Source organism: Bos indicus, chromosome 3, assembly GCF_029378745.1.
Source record: "Bos indicus isolate NIAB-ARS_2022 breed Sahiwal x Tharparkar chromosome 3, NIAB-ARS_B.indTharparkar_mat_pri_1.0, whole genome shotgun sequence".
NCBI lineage: Eukaryota > Metazoa > Chordata > Mammalia > Artiodactyla > Bovidae > Bos > Bos indicus.
Genome location: NC_091762.1, coordinates 715,041 through 726,299, shown reverse-complemented (window position 1 = coordinate 726,299; position 11,259 = coordinate 715,041). Strand labels below are relative to the sequence as shown.

The 11,259-nt window shown below is 37.1% G+C and overlaps 1 protein-coding gene across 7 annotated transcripts in view; it reads left to right on the top strand.

Annotated features, from left to right (window-relative positions):
* The window catches only part of DCAF6 (DDB1 and CUL4 associated factor 6), a 181,580-nt gene that overhangs the window by 47,461 nt on the left and 122,860 nt on the right, over window positions 1–11,259 (top strand). For all 7 annotated transcript variants that reach the window (XM_070782239.1, XM_070782257.1, XM_070782248.1 and 4 more), the window contains exon 3: window positions 1,196–1,288. In XM_070782239.1, coding sequence (XP_070638340.1) covers window positions 1,196–1,288 — 93 coding nt within the window. The remainder of the gene's footprint in view (window positions 1–1,195; window positions 1,289–11,259) is intronic.

Here is an 11,259-nt window from a genome sequence, read left to right as displayed (position 1 = left end):
TTATATTCTATGTTTTTTCTTAAATTATTATAGTCATCTTAATGAATGTGAAGTGGTTATTGTGGTTTTAGTTTTCAGGAAGATTGAGACCTGTTTCCTTCTAAGAGTTTTAAAGTTTTGGTTCTTATATTTAAATCTTTGATCATTTTTAGTTACTTTTTGTATATGATGTGAAGTAGGGATCCAGATTTGTTCTTTTGCTTGTGTATATCTAGTGGTTACTGCACCATTTGTTGAAAAGATTATTCTTTCTCTATTCAGTTGTCTTAGTTAGCCCCCTTGTGAAGAATTATCTGACCATAAATACAAGGGTTATTTCTGGACTCAGTTCTATGCCACTGATTTATATACATGTTTGTGATCATGACAGTACCACACAGCCTTAATTGCTATAGCTCTTTAGTGAGTTTTTCTAATTCCTTTTTAGGTGACTTGGTTTTATATCCCTGTATATAAAATGGACTATTTAAAATAAATTTAAATAAAACTTAAGAAAGACTCATACTTAATTTATGAGTCTTTATAAATTAATAGAACATTGTGTTTGCTAAATGGTACTCAGTATATATTTTCAATAAGTAAACTGGTAAATATTATTTACCATAGATGTGAGCTCATTCAGTTCAGTTCAGTTGCTCAGTCGTGTCCGACTCTGCGACCCCATGAATTGCAGCACGCCAGGCCTCCCTGTCCATCATCAACTCCCGGAGTTCACCCAAACTCACGTCCATCAAGTTGGTGATGCCGTCCAGCCATCTCATCCTCTGTCGTCTCCTTCTCCTCCTGCCCCCAATCCCTCCCAGCATCAGAGTCTTTGCATGAGGTGGCCAAAGTACTGGAGTTTCAGCTTTAGCATCAGTCCTTCCAAAGAACACCCAGGACTGATCTCCTTTAGAATGGACTAGTTGGATTTCCTTGCAGTCCAAGGGACTCTCAAGAGTCTTTTCCAACACCACAGTTCGAAACCATCAATTCTTCGGTGCTCAGCCTTCTTCACAGTCCAACTTTCACATCCATACATGACCATTGGAAAAACCATAGCCTTGACTAGATGGACCTTTGTTGGCAAAGTAATGTCTCTGCTTTTGAATATGCTATCTAGTGATATAAAATTCTGAACTATTAGCTAATTGAAGATGGCATACTTATTATTACTTTAAGTTTGCTTAAATTTCTTCTTTTTCTTTCTTCTTAGGTTAATACAATCTGTTGGAATGAGACTGGAGAATATATTTTATCTGGCTCAGATGACACCAAACTAGTAATTAGTAATCCTTACAGCAGAAAGGTAAAGTGGTTTTTAAAAATCTACAACTTAATGAGAAAAAAAAAAAGTAGCTAGAAATCAAATAGTGCATAATCATGAAGTGGGCATTTGCAAAGAATGTTGTTATTTTGCTAAAGTTTGTTACATAATTTGGAAGTTATTGCATGCAGTTACTTAATATCTTTAGGAAAACATTAGGTTTCATTCAACTCTAGAAAATTTAAATATGCTTCATTTATTCATGTGGATAAAATTGCAAAAAATGATATCTCAATAAACCATTCTTCATGGGGAAAACTTGATTTTTTTTTCTTTTATGCTCACAGAATCTAATCTTATAATCACAGAATCAGCCAAGCATTTTATGAAACTGAATTTTATCAGTTTACACACAGTGGCTAGGTTCTAATAAAATGCTCATATAACATCCAATTCAGTAAACTGGGATATTATACTGAGTTTTAATTAGGATTATGTTCTAATTTTTATTGGCTGTTTTTCTGACTTATATAAAGTAAGTAGGTATACAGATACTTTATGTGAATGAGAACATTGTAGATTGTCAGACTGAAGTTTTAATATTAGCAATCTTACAGAATAAATGGTTCATTTAAAAATTTTTTTTCTACATTTAAATAGTTTAGATAATTAAATAAATGTTTGTGGTTCTACAGCCTAAAAAGAGGTTCGTATTGAGGCTCTTCTTCATTAAAGGAGAGATAGCTTTACTTAACTGTCCTAACTTAGCAGAGGGAAAGTTGTTTCCAAATCCTGATTGTCTTAGCTTGCAATTACTCAAAGAACCTTTTTCTTACAACAGACAAAACTTCCTAGAATAATGTATATGTGGAATACTTTTGGATTATCACAATCAGAAATTGGGCCTTCCCTGGTGACTCAGATAAAGAATCTGCCTGCAATGAGGGAGACCCAGATTCAGTTCCTAGGGCAGGAAGATCCTCTGGAGAAGGGAATGGCTACCCACTCCAGTATTCCTGCCTGGAGAGTTGATAGAGGAGCCTGGTGGGCTACAGTCCATGGGGTCGCAAAGAGTCGGACACAAGTGAAGTGACAGCATGCAGCACACATCAGAAGTTTAATGTTTATAGTATTTAAATCACTCAAAATCACTCATCTAGATACCAATGGAATAATTTTTTTTTAAATATAGAGCTTTACTTTTTAAAATAAAAATTGTGAAAATATACATTACATAAAATTCAGCTTGTTAACCATTTTCTAGAGTTCAGTGTACCAGCATTAAGTTGATTCATATTATTGTGATATCATCACAATCATTGAGCCATAAAACTCCAGTCTTGCAAAGCTGACCCTGCTCATTAAGCAGTAACGCTCCATTCTTCCCTTCTCCAGCGCATGGCAACCATTATTCTATTTTCTATCTCCTTGAATTTGTCTATTCCAGGTACCTCATATAAGTGTTTGTATACAGTATTTGTCCTTATATGACTGGTTTATTTTACTTAGAGTAAGGTCCTTAAGGTTCATCCATGTGTCAGGATTTCTTTTCTTTTTAAAGCTGACATTGTATGTATATATCACATTTTGCTTATGCTTTCATCTGCCAGTGGACACTTGGGTTATTTCCACCTTTTTGGCTATTGTGAATAATGCTGCTATGAGCATAACAGTACAAATATCTCTCCAAGCCCCTGCTTTCAATTATTTTGTGAATATACCTATTGGAGTAATTTTTAAAAGATTTTATTTTCCCTTTAAAGTGATTACTCTTTTCAATTTGAGAAATGACTAACAGATAATACTTTAATAGATTTTAAGTATAAAAAGACTTTATAGTTTTCTTATAGTGGTTTTAATATATCTAAATTTGCTGTCATACAGGAATATTATTGTTTTGAAGCACTGATAATTCATTACATGGGAAAGTAAAGTTTTTTGATCTTGAGTCAGATATTACCTGTTCTTATAGTCCCACTCTATTTTTACATCCTGTGAGTTGATGGAAAAATTAATTTATGGCATATAAAATTTTTAAAACTTTTAAAAAATAGATTTAATTGTTCCTTAGTAATGGCATCATATCTTAATTATATATATCATAGATCTCATATATAAATATAATGTATTAGAAATCTATGATATATATAATTAAGATATGCCATTAATAAGGAACACTTAAATATATATTTTATGTATATATATATATTTGAGATCTATGATAATATATCTATATTATATATATAATATATATATACAAAGGCTTTCCCCCTTAAAGTTACAGGCTAGTTTCTTTGGACCAATTTTCCTACTGAAATGAACTCAAAAATACTTGATTAAAAAATTATACTAAAAGTAACAAAAGACTATTTTGATAGTAAAGAATTATCAGTCTGAAATAGAAGGGAAGTCTTCCCTAGTGGCTCGGTGGTAAAGAATCCACCTGCCAGTGCAGGAGACATGAGTTCAATCCCTGATCTGGGAGGATTCCATGTGCTGTGGAGCAACTAAGCCCTTAAGCCACAACTCTTGAGCCTGTGTTCTAGAGCCTGGGAGTGGCAACACTGAGCCCATGCACGCTAGAGCCTGTGCTCCACAACAAGAGAAGCCACCACAGTGAGAAGCCTGTGCATTGCAACTGAACAGTGGCCCTTGCGCTCCACAGCTGGAGTACAGTAGCCATTGCGCTCCACAGCTGGAGAAAAGCCCACCCAGCAGCAAAGACCCAGCATAGCCAAAAGTGAATAAATAAAATTATACAAAATGGAAGGGAAAAAGGTGAATCCAGAGAAGTGAGCATGATAACTTTTACCCTGAAGATATTTGTCAGTCTTATATCTAAACTTCAGTTTTGGTGGCCTTGAAGGTCAAGGTAAATAGAAACAAAGCTCAGGATCCCAATCATGTATGGATTCCTGTAGGAGACTTTATACAATATTCTGGGACTGTCTATACCATGAGGACTCCCAAAAGTCCTTCTCATGGTATAGATGAAACAGAAGGAAGTTAGTCCTCTGGTAGCCTTGGAGCATCCTGTTAAAGAAATCCTGAATATATGCAAAACTTTGATTTGGCTTCATCCAGCTACCTTTAGTTCTTAGAGCATAAAATGTTATTTGTTTCTTCTGTGCTTTTCTTCTACTTTTCTCGGTTAGTGGTGTGTTCTTTCCCATGCACCTCCTACCTACTTGGCAAGTTTAATTTCATCCTTTGAGCCTCAACTCTTATCTGTTCAGTTCAGTTGCTCAGTCATGTCCAACTCTTTGAGACCCCATGCACTGCAGCATGCCAGGCTTCCCTGTCCTCACCAACTCCCGGAGCCTGCTCAAACTCGTGTCTATTGAGTCAGTGATGCCATCCAACCATCTCATCCTCTGTCATCCCCTTTTCCTCCTGCCCTCAGTCTTTCCCAGGATCAGGGTCTTTCCCAGTGAGTCAGTCCTTTGCATCAGGTGGCCAAAGTATTGAATCTTCAGCTTCATCTGAAATAATCTGTAATAATCTCTAATTTCCTCTAGGTAAATGTAGGCATTCCTTCCCCATGTTCTTGTATTTTATGGATAACTCAGTTACTATGTGGAGAAGGCAATGGCAACCCACTGTGGTACTCTCGCCTGGAAAATCCCATGGACGGAGGAGCCTGGTAGGCTATAGTCCATGGGGTCGCTAAGAGTCAGACACAAATGAGCGAATTCACTTGACTTTTCCTTTCATGCACTGGAGAAGGAAATGGCAGCCCACTCCAGTTTTCTTGCCTGGAGATTCCCAAGGCCGGGGGAGCCTGGTGGGCTGCTGTCTATGGGGTCACACACAGTCGGACATGACTTAAGCGACTTAGCAGCAGCAGCAGCAGCAATTACATGTTTGTGTTTGCATGTTGCTCACTATTAGATTCTAACTTATTTGGGACAACGACAATTTCGTTTTAGTTTCCTCAACACTTAGTAAATTACCTGTTACATAGTAGGTGCTCAATAAGTATGAGTAAAAGAAGGCAAGAAGTTTCTGTATTCAGTGCCTTAGAGAGGAGTAGGGGTGAATTTGGGGAGAGGTGATTTTTACTAAGACATTGAAGAGCTAACATCTTCTATCTGGACACTCCTGGACCAAGCTTAAAGTTTTAGAAGTGTTGTGCATAACATGATGCACAAAGAAAGCGATACGTGCTTGGCCAGAGAGATTAGTGACAGTAACCTGATGATTAGCAGAGTGATGGACGTTATAGCTAGTTCACTTTCACATTTGTTGCTAATTGTATTTTAAAATATCATTTATATTCATTTCATATTGTTACTCTGCCAACGTCCATCTCTTTTGGCCATTAGTTTTAGGTTTTTCTGAAATCCAAGAACGGAAATCCATTTTCGGAATGGTGTTTTCTATTAATCCAAGGAAAGCATACATTAGAAAATATTTCCAGTTTTTAAAATTTATAACTGTTTGCACCTGTCCATCTAGTTTTTCTTAAATTGACACGTTATTGCTGTTTACCTCCAGTAGCATGCCTCTCTATTGATTGCATTGACCCATTTCCACATTAAAAACAAATTACAGCCTTTGATAAAATTACTAACTGTATATACATAATACAGTTTGTTCAACAATTATCTATTAATTAGAGAAGTTCAGTTCAGAACTAAGTCCTGTCCGACTCTTTGCGATGCCATGGACTACAGCATACGAGGCTTCCCTGTCCTTCACCATCTCCTGGAGTTTGCAGAAAATCATGTACATTGAGTTGATGATGCCATCCAACCATCTCATCCTGTCACTCCTGCTCCTCCTGCCTTCGGTCTTCTCTAGCATCAGGGTCTTTTCCAGTGAGTAGTATGTTTCCAATCAGGTGGCTAAAGTATTGGAGTTTCAGCTTCAATATCAGGCCTTCTAATGCACATTCAGGACTGATTTCCTTTAGGATGGACTGGTTGGATCGCCTTGCAGTCCAAGGGATTCTCAAGAGTCTTCTCCAAGACCACAGGTCAAAAGCATCAATTCTTCGGTTCTCAGCTTTCTCCATAGTCCAACTCACATATCCATACATGACTCCTGGAAAAACCATAGCCTTGACTAGACAGACCTTTGTGGACAAAGAAATGTCTCTACTTTTTAACATGCTGTCTGGGTTGTTAATAACTTTTCTTCCAAGGAGTAAGCGTCTTTTAATTTCATGGCTGCAGTCACCATCTACAGTGATTTTGGAGCCCAGAAAAATAAAATCTGCCACTGTTTCCACTGCTTCTTCATCTATTTTCCATGAAGTGATGGGACCTGATGCCATGGTCTTCGTTTTCTGAATGTTGAGCTTTAAGCCAACTTTTTCACTCTCCTCTTTCACTTTCATCACGAAGTTCTTTAGTTCTTCTTCACTTTATCCTATAAGGGTGGTGTTATCGGCATATCTGAGGTAATTGATATTTCTCCCAACAGTCTTGATTCCAGCTTGTGCTTCATCCAGCCCAGCCTTCCTCATGATGTATATAAGTTAAATAAGCAGGGTGACAATATACAGCCTTGACATACTGCTTTTCCTATTTGGAACCAGTCTGTTCCATGTCCAGTTCTAAGTATTGCTTCCTGACCTGCATACAGGTTTCTCAAGAGGCAGGTCACGTGGTCTGGTATTCTCATCTCTTTCAGAATTTTCCACAGTTTATTGTGATCCACACAGTCAAAGGCTTTGGCATAGTCAATAAAGTAGAAATACATGTTATTCTGGAACCCTCTTGCTTTTTCGATGATTCAGCGGATGTTGGCAGTTTGATCTCTGGTTCCTCTGCCTTTTCTAAAACCAGCTTGAATATCTAGATACGGTTTATGTATTGTTGAAGCCTGGCTTCAAGAATTTTGAGCATTACTTTGCTAGCATGTGATATGAGTGCAATTGTGTGGTAGTTGAGCATTCTTTGGCATTGCCTTTCCTACAGATTGGAATGAAAATGGACATTTTCCAGTTCTGTGGTCACTGCTGAGTTTTCCAAATTTGCTGGCATATTGAATGCAGCACTTTCACAGCGTCATCTTTTAGGATTTGAAATAACTTAACTGGAATTCTATCCTCTCCACTAGCTTTGTTTGTAGTGATGCTTCTTAAGGTCCACTTGACTTCACATGGCAGGATGTCTGGCTATAGGTGAGTGATCACACCATTGTGATTATCTGGGTTGTGAAGATCTTTTTTGTACAGTTCTTTTGTGTATTCTTGACACCTCTTCTTAATATCTTCTGCTTCTGTTAGGTCCATACCATTTTTGTCCTTTATCAAGCCCATTTTTGCATGAAATGTTCCCTTGGTATCTCTAATTTTCTTGAAGAGAGCTGTAGTCTTTCCCATTCTATTGTTTCCCTCTATTTGACTGATCACTGAGGAAAGCTTTCTTATCTCTCCTTGCTATTCTTTGGAACTCTGCATTCAAATGGGTATATCTTTACTTTTCTTCTTTGCTTTTGGCTTTTCTTCTTTTCACAGCTATTTGTAAGGCCTCCTTAGACAGCCATTTTGCTTTTTTTGCATTTCTTTTTCTTGGGGATGGTTTTACTTCCTGTCTCCTGTGCAGTGTCATGAACCTCCATCCATAGTTCATCAGGCATTCTGTCTATCAGATCTAGTCCCTTAAATCTATTTCTCACTTTCACTGTATAATCATAAGGGATTTGATTTAGGTTGTACCTGAATGGTTTAGTGGTTTTCCCTACTTTCTTCAGTTTAAGTCTGAATTTGGCAATAAGGAGTTCATGATCTGAGCCACAGTTGTGAGGTAGTTTGAGCATTCTTTGGCATTACCTTTGTTAGTATTTCCACTTTCTTATATAGTGGATTAAGGAAAGAGAAATGTTAGATTTTGACTTGATAAACTAGGTGATCAACGTGGTGGATAGTGATCAACTAGGTGTGGGTGGATAGTGATGTTATTAAGGTGTGGAATACTAGAGAGAGAAGAAATTGGAGTGGGCCATCTGAAATGAAGATATTTTTTCAGAGAGAACAGATTTGTTCAGTGGAAAGGACTTCAGTGTTTACTAATTATTTTAATAGTTACTCTGATTAATTAAGAAATTTCTTTCCATTTTTGAGTGATATATGCCAACACACATTAGTATATTGAATGAGATTCCTGCTTTTGTTTTGGAAGCTATGCATAAACCTGTTAAATAGAGATAAATCAAATTGTTAATAATATCTACTGAAGGTGACTAAAGTCAAAGACCTATCAGATTAAAACTGTGAAAGACCTAGCATACATTGTGTGTACTTATATGTACTTAGCTACTTGGTAAATCATGCTGAAATATATGCTACTTGGTAAATTATGCTGAAATATATGTTGACATTAAAGTCTATGATTCTGTCTTGTTTAAAAGCTTTACATTAATTATTCTCTATGTTATTTCTTATACTTTAATTGAGCAGATCTCTGTGTCTTATACTTGGAGAGAGGAATGAAAAAGTTTAACATGTTTTACACACAATTTTTATTGTCCATTGGCTTTGGTTAATGTAGGTACAATGACTCTCCTCTTTTTTTATTTGACCCTCATTAAATGTGCATTAATGGCCAGGGAAGCCTGGAGTCCTGCAGAGAGTAGGACACGACTGAGTGACTGATCAACAACAGATAAGACCTACAGTGGAGTACTGTATGGTACTCAGCAAACCCTTGTTTTGTTTGTGACCCCAGGACTTAGATGAAGTGACTGTAATACTTATTTAAATTTAAGTATTTACTTCATTTAAGTTTACCTTCATCAAGGTAATTAGCTGCTAATATTTATCTGTGTTCTGGCTTGGTGTCCTACTGTCAGTTAATGAATTTGTCAATTAGTCTTACATTGTAAATAGTTACTTGAAACCAAGCCAAAAATAAAGTTGATGTATCTTTTCCTAAATTTTTTTTAAATTTGAAAACTGATCGATAAGTTAAAAAGGTAATACAATCAACATCCACAAATAGACTTTTGAAAAAAGTATTTCAGAATAATTTGGAGGTGTCATGCATTTCATGAATACTCTGACATTTGTCTACTAAGAACAAGAACGTTATCCTGTATAACTGTAATGCAGTTACCATGGTCAGAAAGTATAATATTGAATATAGAGTTGATCCTCTTTACTTACAGATTCTATGTTTGCACGTTTACCAACTCATTAAATTTATTTTTACCCTTCCACATCAATAACTTTCAGTGCTTTTCTGGTCATTGATGGCCATTCACATGTACAGAGTGGCAAAAAATTTGAATTGCCTAACTCATACATCAATACACATGTTCTCAGATCAAACAAGGTGCTGCTGGATACGTCTTGTTTCACATCGAATACTGTAAACACACTGCATCCTTTGTGTGATATATTGAATGTCACACGTTTTGCATTTTTGTGCTTTTTGTTCATGACTTCAATGGTTAAAAGGGTCCCCAGTTATCTTCCTGAGTATCATCAAGTCTTCCTCAGTATAAGAAACCTGGAATATACTTTATAGAGAAAATATGTTAGATGAGCTTCATTTGTTACTGTTTGTTGTCCAGTCACTAGTTGTGTCCAACTCTGTGACCCCGTGGACTACAGCCCGCCAGGCTTGCCTGTTCTTCGTTGTCTCCTGTAATTCTCTCAGATTCATGTTCATTGAGTCAGTGACACTATCTCCTCCTCTGCCGCTCCCTTTTCTCTTTGCCTTCAGTCTTTCTCAGCATCAAGGTCTTTTCTAATAACTCATTTCTTCACATCAAGTGGCTAAAGTATTGTAGCTTCACCTTCAGCATCAGTCCTTCCAATGAATATTTAGATATGAATTATAGTACTCTTTGCCCTAAGTTCATTGTTAATGAATCAACAATATGTATTAATTAATGTGTCTTTAAACAAACACATACAACAGAGTTACTTATGATTTGTTGATGAAAAGTTTGTGACCAGAGCCTCACAGAAACCTAACCCTGTATTTTCACAGGAGCAGTTAGTTGGTAATGGATACAGCACTTGCTAAGGCAGTGTTAGGACTTCTTGGTGGCTCAGTGGTAAAGAATCCACATGCCAATTCAGGAGTCTTATGTTCAATAACTGGGTTGGGAAGATCTCTTGGGGAAGGAAACAGCAGCCCACTCCAGTATTTTTGCCTGGGAAATCCCTTGGACAGAGGAGCCCAGTGGGCTATAGTCCATGGAGTCACAAAAGAGTCAGACACAACTTATTGATTAAAGAACAATGTAATCTTAGTGGTGACTTTATAGAACATAACTACCAGTAGTAATGAGAATTGCCTGTATGCTATATATATAATATATATGATTTTGTTCTATCGACTAAAAAAATGCACATCCTAAATGTTGAGAATTGTGTTTTATTCAGTGGACATACTGAGGACTTAAGCCAGGGAGACAGCCTCCCAAATATCTCTGAGGGACTGTTCTGAGGAGGTAAAGGGGAGCCAGGATAAGTATAAGAGTTTCTGCAAAAGAAAAAAAAACAATCCACAAAACTCCAGGTAATCAGAACATCAAAAGATTAATGCTAATTTAAGAAAATCCAGACATCTCAAATTAATAAATTTAGGAAGATAAATTTTTTCTTTTCTTGGGGAAGATACTGGAATCTGGGCTTAATGAAATTGTTCTTTTGTTCTGGCCCTTAACTATCTAAGGTCCTTTTTTATCTCCATCCTGAATCCCCTCAGGGTACACCATTGGGGGTGTCTGCAGAGGCTGATGGCTTGATGACTGGCAGCCTATTTATCGCTGTTCTAAGTTCCCCTCAGGGTTAACCACTGGAGGTGACTGCAGTGATGCTTGAATGTAGCATGCTCTCTTTAGTGTTACGCAGGCATATCCTAGTATATGCCTGCCATATCTATAGTATACATAGTATCCGTAGTGTATTAGATAGCTTCCCTTATAGCTCAATTGGGAAAGAATCTGCCTGCAGTGCAGGAGGCCTGGGCTTGATTCCTGGGTTGGGAAGATCCCCTGGAGAAGGAAATGGCAACCCACTCCAGTATTCTTGCCTGGAGAGTCTTTTGGAC